General features: G+C 37.9%; 1 protein-coding gene across 50 annotated transcripts in view; it reads left to right on the forward strand.

Annotated features, from left to right (window-relative positions):
- LOC118206174 (titin-like) overlaps positions 1 to 17,601 on the forward strand; it is a 154,072-nt gene that overhangs the window by 113,032 nt on the left and 23,439 nt on the right. For 39 of the 50 annotated variants that reach the window (XM_035378465.1, XM_035378500.1, XM_035378642.1 and 36 more), the window contains 29 exons: positions 1,124 to 1,171; positions 1,309 to 1,356; positions 1,497 to 1,544; positions 1,667 to 1,714; positions 1,859 to 1,906; positions 2,044 to 2,091; positions 2,229 to 2,276; positions 2,397 to 2,444; positions 2,589 to 2,636; positions 2,774 to 2,821; positions 2,961 to 3,008; positions 3,129 to 3,176; positions 3,321 to 3,368; positions 3,508 to 3,555; positions 3,676 to 3,723; positions 3,862 to 3,909; positions 4,049 to 4,096; positions 4,218 to 4,265; positions 4,373 to 4,420; positions 4,547 to 4,606; positions 9,062 to 9,109; positions 12,572 to 12,619; positions 12,941 to 12,988; positions 13,127 to 13,174; positions 13,310 to 13,357; positions 13,503 to 13,550; positions 13,679 to 13,723; positions 13,868 to 13,915; positions 14,061 to 14,108. In XM_035378465.1, the coding sequence (XP_035234356.1) occupies positions 1,124 to 1,171; positions 1,309 to 1,356; positions 1,497 to 1,544; positions 1,667 to 1,714; positions 1,859 to 1,906; positions 2,044 to 2,091; positions 2,229 to 2,276; positions 2,397 to 2,444; positions 2,589 to 2,636; positions 2,774 to 2,821; positions 2,961 to 3,008; positions 3,129 to 3,176; positions 3,321 to 3,368; positions 3,508 to 3,555; positions 3,676 to 3,723; positions 3,862 to 3,909; positions 4,049 to 4,096; positions 4,218 to 4,265; positions 4,373 to 4,420; positions 4,547 to 4,606; positions 9,062 to 9,109; positions 12,572 to 12,619; positions 12,941 to 12,988; positions 13,127 to 13,174; positions 13,310 to 13,357; positions 13,503 to 13,550; positions 13,679 to 13,723; positions 13,868 to 13,915; positions 14,061 to 14,108 (1,401 nt within the window). The remainder of the gene's footprint in view (positions 1 to 1,123; positions 1,172 to 1,308; positions 1,357 to 1,496; positions 1,545 to 1,666; positions 1,715 to 1,858; positions 1,907 to 2,043; positions 2,092 to 2,228; positions 2,277 to 2,396; positions 2,445 to 2,588; positions 2,637 to 2,773; positions 2,822 to 2,960; positions 3,009 to 3,128; positions 3,177 to 3,320; positions 3,369 to 3,507; positions 3,556 to 3,675; positions 3,724 to 3,861; positions 3,910 to 4,048; positions 4,097 to 4,217; positions 4,266 to 4,372; positions 4,421 to 4,546; positions 4,607 to 9,061; positions 9,110 to 12,571; positions 12,620 to 12,940; positions 12,989 to 13,126; positions 13,175 to 13,309; positions 13,358 to 13,502; positions 13,551 to 13,678; positions 13,724 to 13,867; positions 13,916 to 14,060; positions 14,109 to 17,601) is intronic. The other 11 variants (XM_035378582.1, XM_035378774.1, XM_035378900.1 and 8 more) reach the window with 9 other exon arrangements.

Below are 17,601 nucleotides of genomic sequence, written 5' to 3' on the forward strand. Positions count from 1 at the left end.
TTTCTTCAATTCTACAGTTGTGTAATATTATACGGTTTAAATTACAATAATATTTTTATAATTTATAATATTTTTTAATAATTATTTTACAAAACATTAAGGTTCCAGGTTCTGCCTCAGAGGGTGGTTGCCTCAGCGGGAGTAAATTATAAAAATCAAACCATTGTAGTGACCTTTTATTTTTGGGGGTTTCAATTATGCAATGTTTGGTCTATACTGAAAAAGCAAATGTTTAAATTTTGAATACAAACTATGCACTTGAGTAACACTTTTTAAACACATGGACATGTTTAAGAAGAGAACGTCACTAGGGGAGTGACACCAAAATGACTGGCAATACATTTTTTGTGCAGTGTTTTGTGCTGCAACGGGTTTACTCTGATGCAGTTTACTGCCGGTTGATTTAATTAGCGGTATTAATGTGACCAGAAGCGCTTTGTCGTTTGAATGCATAACACACAATTCCTTGTGCCCACTCCCACCAGTATTTATTTATTTTTTTTGCCTCAGATTTCACATCAAACCATTTTTTTACTTCATCAGTTGTGCGCCCTTCTCCGGATACAGCGTTCACTGAACGAGTAATATCATCCCATGCATCTTTTTTGTGTAATTTTATATCCACTACTGACGCTACTAAATATGACAGGTCGTTTGTTGTTCACTTCCCGCAGCAAAACCTCCACTTCAGAACTACTGAAGTTTTTCTTACGTTTGGAGTCTGGTGCTCCACCATCTTTAGATTTTCGTTTGGGCATTATTGACGTCATTCGCTCTCAACTTTTCTTTTCAATTTCTGTGTGTGTACACGGCCCTGCAGTCTCATGCCCTTTTATGGGGATTGGCGGGGTGTTTACCTGTGCTAATTAGGAACAACTGGCACGCGCCTTATACTTACGAGGACAATGGGATTAATCATTTTAAGAACACGTGTGAATAATTCTGCAGTTTAAGAACACGTCGTGAATTTGACGTAGACTTTTTCTAGGAATTTTTTCAAGCACAAATTTAAGAAAAAACTTAGGAAGATATTGGTGAATGAGGCCCATTGAGTCTGTGCGTATTCCTAAATCTTTTACCGTTAAATTGTGAAATTTGTTCTCATCATATTTTTCTTTTTCAGAACATGAGGTTCCAAAAGAGAAAGTCAAACCAGCTCCTGTAAAGAGAGGTACTGATATCGATGTTAATAGTGAATTGTTTGAAAGTACATTTTATTTGCTCTCTAATAATGTTGATTGTTAAAGTATTTCTAAATCTATTACATTCAAATAGTGAAATTTTTCCTTTCATGTTTTTCTCTTTCAGAACCTGAGGTTCTAAAAAAGAAAGTTGAACCAGCTACTGTAAGGAAAGGTACTGATAAAGGATTTTGCATTGTGACTTGTATTCGAAAGCATCTTAACATTTCATTTGTAAACAATATTGATTCTTAGGAAATTTTTAAAATATATTAAAAATGGCAAAATTGTTCTTATTGTGGTTTTCTTTTTCAGAACCTGAAGTTCAAAAAGAAAAAGTTACACCAGCTCTTGTAAAGAAAGGTACTGATACACAATCTTTCATAGTAAATTGTGCTCAAATTTGTTTTATTTGCTTTGCAAATATCAAATTTCTGAATCTATTGAAAATTTTGAAATTGTTCTTATATGTTTTTCTGTTTCAGAACCTGCAGTTCAAAAAGAAAAAGTTAAACCAGCTTCTTTAAAGAAAGGTACTGATGTACAATTTTGCATAGTGCATTATTTGCAAGTACATAGTGTCATTTGCTTTGCAAAGAACATTGAGTCTTAATATATTCCTAATTCTTTTACATTTAGATTGTGAAATTTGTTCTTATCATGTTTTTCTTTTTCAGAACATGAGGTTCCAAAAGAGAAAGTCAAACCAGCTCCTGTAAAGAGAGGTACTGATATCGATGTTAATAGTGAATTGTTTGAAAGTACATTTTATTTGCTTTCTAATAAGGTTGATTGTTAATGTATTTCTAAATCTATTACATTCAAATGGTCATATTTGTCCTTTCATGTTTTTCTCTTTCAGAACCTGAGGTTCTAAAAAAGAAAGTTGAACCAGCTATTATAAAGAAAGGTACTGATAAAGGATTTTGCATTGTGACTTGTATTCAAATGCATCTTATTTCATTTGTAAACAATATTGATTCTTAGGAAATTTCTAAAATATATTAAAAATGGCAAAATTGTTCTTATTGTGGTTTTCCTTTTCAGAACCTGAAGTTCAAAAAGAAAAAGTTACACCAGCTCTTGTAAAGAAAGGTACTGATACACGATTTTTCATAGTAAACTGTGCTCAAATTTGTTTTATTTGCTTTGCAAATATCACATTTTTGAATCTATTGAAAATTTTGAAATTGTTCTTATGTTTTTCTGTTTCAGAACCTGCAGTTCAAAAAGAAAAAGTTAAACCAGCTTCTTTTAAGAAAGGTACTGATGTACGGTCTTGCATAGTGTATTATTTGCAAGTACATAGTGTCATTTGCTTTGCAAAAAACATTAAGTCTTAATATATTTCTAATTCTTTTACATTTAGATTGTGAAATTTGTTCTTATCATGTTTTTCTTTTTCAGAACTTGAGGTTCCAAAAGAGAAAGTCAAACCAGCTCCCGTCAAGAGAGGTACTGATATAGATGTTAATAGTGAATTGTTTGAAGGTACATTTTATTTGCTTTCTAATAAGGTTGATTGTTAATGTATTTATAAATCTATTACATTCAAATGGTGATATTTTTCCTTTCATGTTTTTCTCTTTCAGAACCTGAGGTTCTAAAAAAGAAAGTTGAACCAGCTATTATAAAGAAAGGTACTGATAAATGATTTTGCATTGTGACTTGTGTTCAAATTAATATTATTATTTTATTTGTAAATATTGTTCATTCTTAGCAAATTTCAGTATCTGTTAAAAATGGCAAAATTTTTCCTATTGTGTTTTTCTGTTTCAGAAACTGAAGTTCAAAGAGAAAAAGTTACACCAGTTCTTTTTAAGAAGGGTACTGATATATGATTTTTCATAGTAAATTGTGCTCAAATATATTTTATTTGCTTTGCAAATATCAAAGTTCTGAATCTATTGAAAATTTTGAAATTGTTCGTATGTTTTTCTTTTTCAGAACCTGAGGTTCCAAAAGCAAAAGTTAAACCAGCTTCTGTAAAGAAAGGTACTGGTGTACGATATTGCATAGTGTATTATTTGCAAGTACATAGTATCATTTGCTTTGCAAAGAACATTGAATCTTAATATATTCCTAATTATTTTACATTTATATTGTGAAATTTGTTCTTATTATGTTTTTCTTTTTCAGAACATGAGGTTCCAAAAGAGAAAGTCAAACCAGCTCCTGTCAAGAGAGGTACTGATATAGATGTTAATAGTGAATTGTTTGAAAGTACATTTTATTTGCTTTCTAATAAGGTTGATTGTTAATTTATTTCTAAATCTATTTCATTCAAATAGTGAAATTATTCATTTCATGTTTTTTTCTGTTTCAGAATCTGAAGTCCAAAGAGAAAAAGTTACACCAGTTCTTTTTAAGAAGGGTACTGATATATGATTTTTCATAGTAAATTGTGCTCAAATACATTTTATTTGCTTTGCAAATATCAAATTTCTGAATCTATTGAAAATTTTGAAATTGTTCTTATGTTTTTCTCTTTCAGAATCTGACGTTCAAAAAGCAAAAGTTAAACCAGCTCCTGTAAAAAGAGGTACTGATATTGGTTGTTAATAGTAATTTTTTTGAAAGTATGTTTAATTTACTTTTTAGTAATGTTGATTGTTAATGTATTTCTGAATCTATTATATTCAAATAGTGAAATTATTCCTTTCATGTTTTTGTCTTTCAGAACCTGAGGTTCTAAAGAAGAAAGTTGAGCCAGCTACTGTAAAGAAAGGTACTGATATTGGATTTTGCATTGTGAATTCTGTTCAAATGGATTTTATTATTTCATTTGTAAGTAATATTGATTCTTATGAAATTTCTGAATCTATTAAAAATGGCAAAATTGTTCTTATTGTGTTTTTCTGTTTCAGAACTTGCAGCTCAAAAAGAAAGAGTAAAACCAGCTCCCATAAAGAGAGGTACTGATATAGAATATTAAAAGTGAAACATTTGCTTTGCAATAATGTTTATTGTTCATGTATTTCTGATTCCATTACAATTAAATTTTGAAAATGTTGTTTTCATGATTTTCTTTTTTAGAGTTTGAGGTTCCAAAAGAAGTAGTTAAACCAGCATCTGTAAAGAAAGGTACAGATATACAATTTTGTATGATGGAATGTTGATTCGTAATGAATTTCTGAATTTAATACATTTAAATTGTGAAATTATTTCTTACACATTTTTCTCTGTTTCAGAACCTGCGGTTATAAAAGCGAAAGTTACACCAGCTACTGTAAAGAAAGGTACTGAAACAGTATGTTTATTGTGAATTGTGTGCAAGTGCATTTTATTATTTGCTTTGTACTAATGTTGGTTTTTAATGTATTTCCGAATCTATTACATTTATATTTAGAAAGTGTTGTTTTCAGGATTTTCTGTTTCAGAGCGTGAGGTACCGAAAGAAGTTAAACCTGCATCTGTAAAGAAAGGTACTGATATACGATATTGCGCGGTGAATTGGCTCTATGCATGTTGTAACATCACAAAAGTGGAAAACAGGCTTGTTTACTACCCTGGGCACGTCTTTTGGAGGCCCCCCGGCAGCTAGCTAACTTTTTTTGAGCGTCAAATACTTCATTTCATGCATTCTGGTGAATTTTTATGCACCAGTTTGTGCCTTTTCTACATCAATTTATGGTGGAAATGCTTCTTTCATGTTTTTATTGGGGGGACAAATGCACGTGTTCAAAATATTGAGGGGGGCGTATCCCCTGAGTCCCCCCCAAAATCTACGCCTATGAGCTAACTAATTTCTGTTAACAAGCTGAATCATATGGGCAGCTAGCTAGGGAAAATAGGCAGCTAGCTAATATAAAGGGATAGCTAGTTACGGTAAGTCAAATAACGAACGGCTTGCCATAATATGACGCCCTTTGAACTGTCCTGTTATTCAGAATGAACTGGCTTGTTGATGAATATTGTATCATGTCACAGCATATTGTAGCGTGCCAACCAGTGGCTCAGTTGTACAGCACTGTACTCTCCGAGAGGCTCTCGTTTTAAGCATGCACTGTATGTACCAAGGGGCCCAGGTGTTAAGCTCGATGTATGCACCGAGGGGCCTGGGGGCCCTAGTGGTCAGCTCACGCTTTAAGCATTGAGGGGCCTCACATTGTAAGCGCCTGCGGGGCCTGGGGGTCCTAGTGGTCAGCTCATGCTTTAAGCGCGGAGGGGCCCAGGGACCCTCACACTTTAGATGCCAAGGGGCCCAGGGGTCAGATCACGCTTTAAGCCCCAGGGGTCTAGGGGCCCTATTGGTCAGCTCACTCTTTAAACGCCAAGGGGCCTGGGGACCCTCACACTGTAAGTTCTGAGGGGCCCAGGTGCTCTCACATTGTAAGCGCCGAGGGGCCCAGGGGCCCTAGTGAGCAGCTTACGTTTTAAACACCAAGGGGTCTGGGGGCCCTCACATTGTAAGCACTGAGGGGTCTGGGGGGCCCTAGTGGTGAGCTCACATTTTAAAAACCAAGGGGCCCCGGGACACTTACATTGTAAGCGCTGAGGAGTCTGGGCGGCCCTAGTGATTAACTCACGCTATAAGTACCCACGGGCCTAATGGTCAGCTTGCGCTGTGCGCACTGAGGGCCCTGGCGTTCAGCTTCCTTTGGAAGTCTTGGGCCACGCACCGTGCGCGGCCTGAGGCTCGGAGACCCCCTGGCAGTCCGAGGCCCCGGGGCACTGGCCCCACTGGCCCGGTCCATAATCCAGCCATGATTACTGGGTGGTCTATTGACAGAAACATGGCATAAAAAACTTCTAATTTTTTAATAAGACATACAAATTCAAAAATGGCTAGATGTATTACACTGAATAAAATTTATAATTTATTAATTCAATTACCTGAAAATGGCCTTTTCAAAACCTGTAAAGTACCTAAAAAGGGAGAACATAAATAACAATTACTTATGCGTTCTGCAATGCACAATGTCAGGAAGGTTCAACTTCTCCGTAAGTTTTCGTCTCTTTCCGAGAGATGAACAGCTTTAAAAAATTTGGATTCACTATGTGAGACGCGAAGATTATAATGTAACAGAGCTACAATAAACGGCAACATTGTAGTGTAACAACTACAAGTTTGCAGTCCTTCTCCCCTCAAACCACACAATTCTCCATTCTCGGACGCACACGGGTTTTATTGTGCTTCCAGTCCACACATACACAAACCAAACAAACCAAAACAAAACACACACAATAAGGAAGGGGAATTCGCACACGTTGCTCCCGCATGCGTCTCTCATTCCAGCCCCCCGGTCTCACTGCAGGCAGAGCATATAAACAGTTAGCAATTAATTGTCATCTCCCCCACGTGGGTTGCAACGCCAGCAAAACTACTCCCTCTCCGCCCGCAGATGGCGCCCTAACCACACCACCTTATCCACATACCCCCACCGCCCGACTTAGGCCGGGGAGCCGTCCGGCTGCCAGCTAACCATCCCACCCCACCCCCCCCGCCTCCCCCAAGCGGGAGAGGAAATCAGCAACCACCATCTGAGCCCGCAGCCTATGGATCACCTTGAACTTATACGGCTGTAATGCCAGATACCAACGAGTGATCCGCGCGTTGGTATCTGTTTTGGTTTGTTTGGTCATGCGGTGGAGCCACTGAACGGGCGTGTGGTCCGAACAGAGGGTGAAAGGGTGTCCCAGGAGATAATAGCGGAGAGCTATTAATGCAGAAAGATACGTACAAATTTTGAAGCAACATATGCTGCCAGCCAGACAGCGTCTTCTCCCAGGACGTTCCTGCATTTTCCAGCAGGACAACACCAAACAACATTCTGCCCGGATTACAAGTGCATGATTGCGTAAGCAAGGAGCGCGGGTGTAAGATTGGCCTGCATTACATTACAGGCATTTGGCAGACGCTCTTATCCAGAGCGACGTACAACAAAGTGTATAACCATAACCAGGAACAAGTATGACGAAACCCCTAGAGAGAAGTACCGGTCCAAGTGCAGGGAACAACCGCATAGTTCAACTTGGACCCTGATGGTTAAACTGATTAACACTAACAACGAGAACGGCAACAACGCAATCTATGGAAAAAAAATACAAGTAGTCGTTAAGACAGTTAATGCACCTAAGTCACCTACGAAACAGCTGCCTAGTTACAACCCTAAGCTTAGTCATTTACAGGGGGGGAAGGGAGGGATGGGGAGAGGTGCAGCCTGAAGAGGTGAGTCTTCAGTCGTCGTTTGAAATGGGTCAGTGTCTCAGCTGTTCTGACCTCCACAGGGAGGTCATTGCACCATCGTGGGGCCAGAACAGACAGGAGACGTGTTCTGGAAGTGCAGGTGCGAAGAGGGGGAGGTGCTAGGCGTCCTGAGGTAGCAGAACAGAGGGATCTGGCTGGCATGTAGGGTTTGAATATCTTGTGGAGGTATGCTGGGGCTGATCCCTTGACTGCCTGGTATGCTAGGACCAATGTTTTAAATTTGATGCGAGCTATAACAGGCAGCCAGTGGAGGGTAGTGAGCAGGGGAGTGACGTGGGAGTGTCTGGGGAGGTTGAAGACCAGACGAGCCGCAGCATTCTGAATGAGTTGCAGGGGTCTGGTGGCAGATGCCGGTAGTCCAGCCAGAAGAGAGTTGCAGTAGTCCAGGCGGGATAGAACCATTGCTTGGACCAGGAGCTGGGTTGAGTAGGTGGTGAGAAAGGGGCGGATTCTGCGGATGTTGTACAGGAAAAATCTGCATGCCCGGCTTACTGCTGCAATGTTCTTGGAGAGGGACAGCCTGTTGTTCATCACCACTCCGAGATTCTTGGCGCCGGGTGATGATGTCACTATGGTGTCCCCTAGGGTGATGGAAAAGTCGAGGAGGGGAGAGGATAGAGCAGGAATAAAGATTAGCTCCGTCTTTCCCGGGTTGAGCTTCAGGTGGTGATTGTCCATCCAGCTCTGAATGTCCCTCAGGCAAGCGGAGATGCGGGCAGGGACCTGTGTGTCCGATGGGGAGAAGGAGAGCCTGCCCGTAGTCCTGACCTGTCTCCAATTGAGAATGTGGCGCATTATGAAGAGCAAAATAAGGCAATGAAGGCCCCGTACAATTACGCAGCTGAAAACCTGCATAATGGAAGAATGGGGGAAAATTCCGCTTGCTAATCTTAACCAACTGGTGTCTTCAGTGCCCAAACGCTTAATAAGTGTTAAGAAATGGTGATGTTACACAGTGGTAAACACTCAACTGTCCCAACTTTTTTGGAACGTGTTGCAGTCATCAGATTTGAAATTAGTGTATATTTTCAAAAAAACAATTAAATTCAGAAGGTAAGACATCAAATAATATTCTGTTATAGTGTTTTCAATATAGTACAGGGTGAATAGAATTTACATTATCATACCTTTTTGTTTTCTTAGCATTTTTCATAATTGGGGTTGTATGTGCTGGCTCAATGAAAAATAGCCCCCGGAGGATAACAAAGACATTTTTTATACATAACTAGGTACAGTGTGTCACCGATATTTTGCCTATTTCTATATTTGGCAGCAAACCTTTACATTTTGCTTACCTGCGACCCCGGCCGATAATAAGTCCTCTCATTCTACTGGGGTATAGCCAATTAATGCTAAAACACATATAGCTACCTTTGTAATTGTACAGGTATGATGACACATATAATTTTAAGCCCTTTCTAATTTAATTTTTGTTGTAAATCTGGTTAATTGTAAACATTGTTTACAGTTTATTTGGGCGAGTGAAAACAGGTGCCTTTGCCATCTCTCTTCCATTAACTTCACTAGCTTCCTCTTCAACCGGAAGTAAGGGAACTTTTTTACCCGAATCTGGAAGTTGTTTGTTCATAGAGCCTAATGTTCTTAGTGTATTTTTTAATCTGTTAAATTTAAATTGTGAACTTGTTCTCACTGTGCTTTTCTGTTTTAGAAACGGAGGTTCCAAAAGAGAAAGTTGAACCAGCCACTGTAAAGAAAGGTACTGATGTAGGATTTTGCATCATGAATTGTGTTCAAATACATTTTCTTATTTGCTTTGTAAATAATGAATTTCAGAATTTATTAAAAAAACATTTCTTATTGTGTTTTTCTGTTTCAGAATCTGAAGTTCAAAAAGAAAAAGTCAAACCAGCTCCCATAGAGAAAGGTACAGATAAAGGCTCTTGCCTCATGAATTCTTTGCAAATACATTTTATATTTACTTTGCAGATATCATTGATTCTTAATGAATATACTATATTTACATTGTGAAAATGTAAATATTGTGCTTTCCTCGGTTTTAGAACCTGGGGTTCTAAAAGAGAAACTCAAACCAGCTCCTGTAAAGAGAGGTACTGATATAGACGCTTTCAACGGTAACAACATAAACAAACGTTACTGCGCACGTGCGTTGTTCTGGCCCTAACTTAACTTCCGGCACACTTCCGCAAACAATCAATAACAACAGAGTCCCTTTAGACCAGTGGTGTCAAACTCGTGCCATGGAGGGCCGTGTGTATGCAGGTTTTCATTCCAGCCTCAGATCTTGATTATATAATTAGTTAAATTATTTGCTGAATTAGGGATGCAGGTTTGTGCACAATGGTGACCCGACGTCTATGGTGACCCGCATTGTCTAAATAAAAATTTTCTTATATTCTGTGCTTCAATGCAGTTAAACGCATATGGCTGAATGAGTAATTGGACTCATTTAAGGCAGCATTAATTGGTTGGAATGAAAACCTGCATACACACGGCCCTCCATGGCACGAGTTTGACACCACTGCTTTAGACTATTTCTGATAACAAGCAAAATAAATAACAAGTAAATTATGTTAGCTAGCTAGTTAAAACTATGTCAAGCCAGTATTATTTGGGGTTACCAATCGAAGAAAAGAACCGTTACTTGGCCAAACTCAAATGCGATAACGTTACACTACCAGAAAAACAAGCGACAGAAACAGATAACTGTTGACAGTATTGCACCTTGTGGAGCATCATACATTCCTTGCATAATCCATAACTATTCTGGTTACATGCACATTCTTGTGTAAAAAGTGCACTCTTTTTATTACATTGCTTAAAATGATTACATGAGACACAATATGGGGCTAGTGCTGGGCAGCATGTGTAGCCAATGCAATTACTATAGGTATTTATTTGTATAGCATGCATTGATGGAAAAACATTGTGGCTCTAATAGTTTGAGTCATCTTGCTAGGTTACCACAACAAAAAATGATCAGGCAATGTAACATTGTCAAGTCATTGGAAACAGATATCATAACGTTCGTTCAAAACGTAGCTATAGCGTATCAACTACTAGCATTGATCTAACGTTTCTGTGTATAATTTATACAATGTTAGCTACGTTTAGCTAGCTAGCTAGCTACAACCAATTTAGTTAGCGAATTGTTCATAACTATTGAAGGCTTGTTACTGGTCAGCTAGCTATTAGCTATCACTTATCATGAGTTTGTTACCTGAAACAAAGTCAGTGCTACAGTAAGAGCACCTATTCGACCACCTTCGTTCGACAGACAGGAAAACGTAAACTGATTTGCAACTATATATGAAGTAGGTGAAATATCAGTAACAACCTGTACCTAGTTAAGTAGAAAAAAATGTCCTTGTTATCCTCCCGTGGTTACTTTCACGATTTTTTTTCTGTGCCGCCAAATAAGTCAGAGGTGGTCCAGCGCTAGCTTTTGGTTGCTAAGGGGACGTGTATCCACAACCCTATGAATGGAACTTAACATAAATTTGCTATCATACTGTATAAGTGTCCTGTCTTGCGTATTTGAGGTTAATATGAGAAAGGGTGGTCCCTATCAGCACGTCTAGGAATCCGTACATATTCACTGTTGTAACTCAAGTCGCAGGATGCAAAATAGCCGTTGGGAAAGCAGTTTGAAAGTATGAAGCAACATCTGCGCCATTGGCTTTAATGGGTCACGATGAGATAATTACGAGCGTGTTGCTTGTCTTAAAGTTGATGTAGTAAATAAGCCTGTATTAGTATTACTAAGTGTGTATGTATGAAGTTGGTTTATTTATTTATAGAGTTTATTATGTGTATTTTTACAGGACTTACATTTTAATAGGTAACGGTGTGCAGTTATTTTTCAAAAATACAATGGGCAAGCACCAGCTATAATAATCGCAGGGATTCAAGCAATTCGTTTCACAATTCCCTAGTGGGGTTACAAAGTTAAATAATGTATTTTTACAAATTTTCGAAATGGCATTTGTTCCAAGTTGCACCCCACAGCACAACAACCTGAGCCCAACGTCAGTCTGCTCATCAGTTTAACTTTCACTCCGTTTGTAATCGGTGCCATATTAGTCAGTAAACACAAACCCAATAATAAACAAACACAGACCGGAAGTTAATTTAGGGCCAAGCACATAACCTTGGCAACGCGCGTGCGTCCAATGAAAGCGTCTATAGGTTGTTAATAATAAATTGTTTGCAAGTGCATTTCCTAATTGGCTTTGAAATAATTTTGATTGTTAATGTATTCCTGAATCTAATACATTAAAATTTAGAAAATGTTGTTTTCATGATTTTCTGTTTCAGAGCATGAGATTTTGAAAGATGTTAAACCAGCATCTGTAAAAAAAGGTACTGATACACGGTTCTGCATGATGAATTGTGTGCAAGTACATTTAAATTATGAGGTCTATTATGGACTGAAGTCAGTCAAAAAATCGTGAGAGGAAACTTACTATTTTTGTGCAAGAGAGATCCAGTTAGCCACTGAGAACAATTGAAAGCCTGGAGGGAGACTGAAACCCAGTGAGAGAGGTCCAATGAACAGTGAGAGCAATTGAAAGTGGCTTGCGAGAGAGGTCCAATGGACATAAGCGCGCAACCCAGTGGATAGCGCGGGCGAATGAAACGCAGCACTTAGGTCACTTCATATTAGTTAGTAAGATAAATACTTAGTATCCTGAGTTAGAGTATGATCATGTTAACAATTATAACATATAGTAATCTTGTTGCTTATTTGCAATTATCGAAAAGGGAACCGTTTTCTGCGTTGTCACACTTGTGTAGCCAGGTAACGGTGGTTTCCACTTCCTGGTTGTTTACAATGTCTGTAATGTTACCACGCTCCCATAACATTAATGGACCAATTTAGCAACATTTCAGTGGTGCAGGAGTACGATGCAAGAATGCATTTTACTTATAAAGTATTTTAACAAGTATTAAACCAAACGCTCTTTTTTTGACAAGGGAACCGACATGCTATGATAAATTCCTTTCAAGTTTTGTGTCGATGGGTTTTGTTCGTTCCTGAAGACATACTTTAGGAAGGGAAACTATAGAGCTTAAAAAAGGTATTTCACTTCGTTAACATCTTAAGCACTATAGTTTCCTTACCTATGGTGTGTCTTCATGAATGAGGTAGCGTCATTTTAGAGTGAAATTATTCTTTACATGTTTTTATATGTTTCAGAACCTGAAGTTCCAAAAGAAACAGTCAAACCAGCTCCTATAAAGAAAGGTAGGAATATGGGTTGTTGCCTTGTGAATTGTGTGCAAGTACATTTTATATTTGTTTGCAGATAACATTGATTCTTATGAATTTACAAATGTGCTACATTTACATTGTGAAAATGTTCTTATGCTTACCTCGGTTTCAGAACCGAGGTTCCAAAAGAGAAAGTCACACCAGCTCCTGTAAAGAAGTGCACTGAAATAGGATTTTGCATAGTGAATTGTGTTAAAATACATTTTATTTGCTTTGCAAATAATGTTCTTAGTATATTTTTGAATCTATTAAATTTAAATTGTGAACTTGTTCTCACTTTGTTTTCTGTTTTAGAAACTGAGGTTCCAAAAGAAAAGGTCAAACTGGCTACTGTAAAGACAGGTACTGATGTAAGATTTTGCTACATGAATTGTGTTCAAATTTTTTTTTTTAATTTGCTTTGTAAATAATGTATATTCTTTCAAATTTCTGAATCTATTGAAATTGTTGAATTGTTCTTATTATGTTTTTCTATTTCAGAATCAGAAGCTCAAAAAGAAAAAATTAAACAAGCTCCTGTAAAGAAAGGTACTGAATGTTTATAGTGAATTTTGCAAGTATATTTTACAGTAGATTTACTAAGTAAATCATGTTGTTTATTCTGAATCTACTCCATATGGATTCTGAAATTATTCTTTTCATGTTTATCTCTGTTAACATGAGAACATGAGATTTCGAAAAAGAAAGTTAAACCAGCAGCTGTAAAGAAAGGTACTGCAATTGGATTTTGCATAGTGAATTATGTGCAAGTACTATTTATTATTTGCTTTGTTAATGACATTGATTCTTAATGAACTCATAAATCTAATACATTTTAATTGTGAAAATGTTCTTATGGTATTCTTCCTTGTTTCAGAACCTGAGGTTCCGGAAGAGAAAATCAAACCAGCTTCTGTTAAGAAAGGTACCAATATAGTATGTTAATAGTGAATTTTGTGGAAGTGCATTTTGTAATAATGTTGATTGTTAATGTATTTCTGAATTTATAACATTTAAATTGTAAAAATATTCTTATGTTTTTCTCTGTTTTAGAGCATGAGGTTCTGAAAGAAGTTAAACCAGCTCTTGTAAAGAAAGGTACTGATAGATGATTCTGCATATTGAATTGAGTAAAGGCACATTTTTTAAATTTGCTTTGTAAATAATGTTGATTCTTAATGGATTTCTGTATATGCTACATTTATATTTTGAAATTATTCTTTTTGTGTTTTTCTGTTTCAGAACCTGTGGTTCCAAAAGAGAAAGTAAAACCAGCTACTGTAAAGAAAGGTACTGATGTAAAATTTTGCATAGTGAATTATGTGCAAGTACATTTTCTTTTTTGCTTTGTGAATAATGTAGATTCTGAATTATGCTAAAAACCTCCTGCATTTAAATTGTGAAATGATTCTTATTATATTCTTCTCTGTTTCAGAGCCTGAGGTTACAAAAGAAAAAGTAAAACCAGCTCATGCCAAGAAAGGTACTAATATATAATGTTGCATATTGAATTGAAGTACATTTTATTTACTTTGTAAATCCTGTTGATTCTTAAAGTGATTGTATAGTGGCTAATAATAGTTTAAATAACCATTAATTATCTCAGATGGATTTACGCATCCACCAAATATCTTTTCAAAGTAATGTCAATAACTGTAATACGACTAGTTTCAAATCAGGCATGAAATCCATATTGAAAAAACCTCAGAATCGTATAGGTGTGGCCAGGAGCGCCTTGCCGCTCCATCTCCCCACTGAACTTCTCCAAAACCGTCCCACCCACAAGTAAACAAACCCACATCAGACACAAACAAATGGTATGGTCAACAGCACCAAATTCAATTTGTAAAATTTCCACAAAGATCTCACAATTCTGTCACATTCAGGTTTATGTGTAAATTCTACATTTTAACTCGGATTCTGTGATTCCGCCCGCAATTTCTGCAAAACAGGAAATATGAGCCCCTGCATATTCTGTTGCCTGCCTCATAAAGGAAAGTAATTAGCAATAGTCTACACCCAACTTCTCAATATTGGAGAATATTTTCCAGTGCATGTTTTGGCGCAAATAAACCTGGATGACTTAAAGTAATAATCTTGAATTTTTTCATTAAAATAAATTTCTGTTAAGTCACTATCTATCGCCAAATTAGGTAACACAATGGTGATTGAGCCTATTATTATTATTATAATTAATGATTAAATAACTGGGTGTCTGTGGCGACATTCCCGGGAAAAAACCACAAGCGGCGCATAGTTAGTGACGCGTTTTCCATCACCCATCAGTGGTTGGTCCGCTAGAGAGGGTAGGCGGAGCTAACGCAACAGGCTCGCTCTTCAACTCACTTGTGTGTGAGCGGCGAAATGTTTTTTCCGGTGTCTGCTAGCGTTACAATAACAGAGAAGGGGGGGGGGTTATGGAACCGTAAAAAGTTTTTGTGTAACATGAGGTCATATTATTTGTTGATGTAGATTTCGTATTACATTTGATGACAATGTAACGTTACTAAATTACATAGCTATTTGCACAGCTAACGCTAGCTACTGGACCATGTCAAGAAAGACAACATTAGTTTAGACAATGTTGCGCACAGTATCCATCTCTCATATCAGGTAACGTTGTGTTAGCTAGCTAGCTAATGTAATTAACACAATCTAATGTCGGCTAACAATTAGAAAAAACGCTAGCTAACGCTACCGACCGGTACCGACCTCGCAAACCGTCTCTCGAATGCAATGCTACCTTGTTGCAACGTTGCAGTGTAGCTAACTAAATGCCAGTTCAGATCAATGATTCGCAACGAGACTGGATGCAACTTGCAAAATTCCAAGACGTCTGATTGTAAACGTTCTAAAACTGCACTTGGCGATTTAACAAATTGGGTCTTTTGAGACCCCAGGGCAGGCAACGGCTCTGCAACTAGCCAGTTCACACCGCTGCAATTTTCTCTGCAACATTCTAAAACCATTTCGTCTCGTTGCGAATCATTGATCTGAACTGGCCTTAACGTTACCGTTATTTACATTGCCATCGAGTTCATCAATATATTATAATGATCGGAATAAAGCCGGGGTATGTGGAGCAGAGTCTGATTATTGTGTAAAGATTTCAAGCAGGAGAAAACTAAATAAAAGAATACGGCAGTATAGATTAGCATTGTTATTATTTTATTATGCTTCCTCATATGTTCCTTCAGCCTTGATGCCCTTTTTTGATGAAATCTCCTTTGTTTTTGTTTTATTCTTCTTGTTCTGATTGCTAATTTAACACCCAGCTCAGCTTTATTCTCGAACAGTTTAGCTAGCAAAACCAGAAATACCAGGGGTAACATTTTGCAAGGCAGTTGTTTCAAAAATACCACACAACAATCATTCACGAAGAAGACTGCTTATTGTGCACGAGATACATAATTGCACGAGCCACAGCGAATCCCGCAAATTCTTCTCTGCAGTGTAAAGATGTTCATATCGGGCAAAAGGTGGATAAAGAACGTTTGTAGAAATTGATCATCACTAATTCTACCCCAGGTTTGCTACGGCATTTTAACCCGGCTCGGCAGTGTAAAGACATCTTGAGTTAGCCTAATGTTAGACAACGAATGAGTATGTACATAACGTTACTTTTATGACAACCATTTTTTATTCAGTAAATAGTAAGTGTTATAATAGGCGTGGCCCAGGTGCCAACTGACTGACGTCACACAGGCGACACTGGTTGGATCCGGTTGGATCTGTGGGAAGTGAGGTCCAAAAACACACCTGCAATTACCGCTTCTCGCCATTAGTACCGCCAAAGAGAACGAAACGGAAATCTTCGAGATTGGAATGGCAGGTATGCCATCCCGCCAAGTTACGCCTGCCCCATACCTGTACAGCACCGAGAGTTTGGCACTTTTCAGGGTTCCCCACAGAAATAACCACAACAGCCACAGACACTCAGCCCTTAAAAACATTAAATTCTGTACATTCTCACCCCATTTCAACAGAAAGAATTCATAAACAACTTCGCATGCCCACACAATAAAGCCCCAAACTAAGGGGATTTTGCGTTTTCTCCGTCTTCTTCTTATTCTTATTTTTCCTGCCGCCTACAAAGTGTCTCCCCATTGGACATTTTACCGACACCAGCCAAATCTTCACCTACACGACCCAACCAAAAACTTGCATACACATGCAAAATACCCATACCTTTTTACTCTGAAGCATTTCCAGTTTAAACAGTTAGTCCGCCTGTGGCCTAGTGGGCAAGGTCCCAGTCTTCGGAACATGGGGTTCTAGGTTCAAGCCCAGCTAGGAATACGTTTCTTTAACCTGCTTTTACCCTCACTAATAATTGTCTACTACTTCTCAATTATTGCTTTTGCACGATATCTACCCGCCGTTCACCGAACGTATACACTGCATTATGACGTACCGTCTGCACGTTCAGTTATTAACCAGCTACAATATTGCAAAGCCATATGGGAGCTCTTCTGTGCTTACTGGCCTGTGTTCTTCTTTAAAACCACATACAGGTTTGCTAATGATATTTCACGCATTGCATAGCTATGTCATGGTGCTGCACTAACAAAGTCACAGACTGGTAAACCTCCTGAAGGATTGAATCCCGCCTCGCCCTCAGGCAGATAATTTCCTCTTTTACACTAACGTTTTCTTACGCTTATATTTGCTTTACCAAAACTCACTCACGGCCACCCATATGCATTTCATGACGGCAAATGTATTCCTTTTATTAAAAAGTTACACCAGTTCACCACTGTGCCATTTCTACTAACTATATTTCTTCACTTGGCTACCGTACAAAACCTTCTTATCAGCAAACGCCATGTTTCTACATTCATGTTACCTCGCCCTGTTCTCTATCTAGCCACTTACAAACAATTACTACGTATGTACGTTCTGTAACTCCCCATTAAAACATTACATTTAAAATCATGACTCGCTCATAATTATAACTACTAGTACTAAACATGACA

Source organism: Anguilla anguilla, chromosome 1 (genome assembly GCF_013347855.1).
Source record: "Anguilla anguilla isolate fAngAng1 chromosome 1, fAngAng1.pri, whole genome shotgun sequence".
Taxonomy (NCBI): Eukaryota; Metazoa; Chordata; class Actinopteri; order Anguilliformes; family Anguillidae; genus Anguilla; species Anguilla anguilla.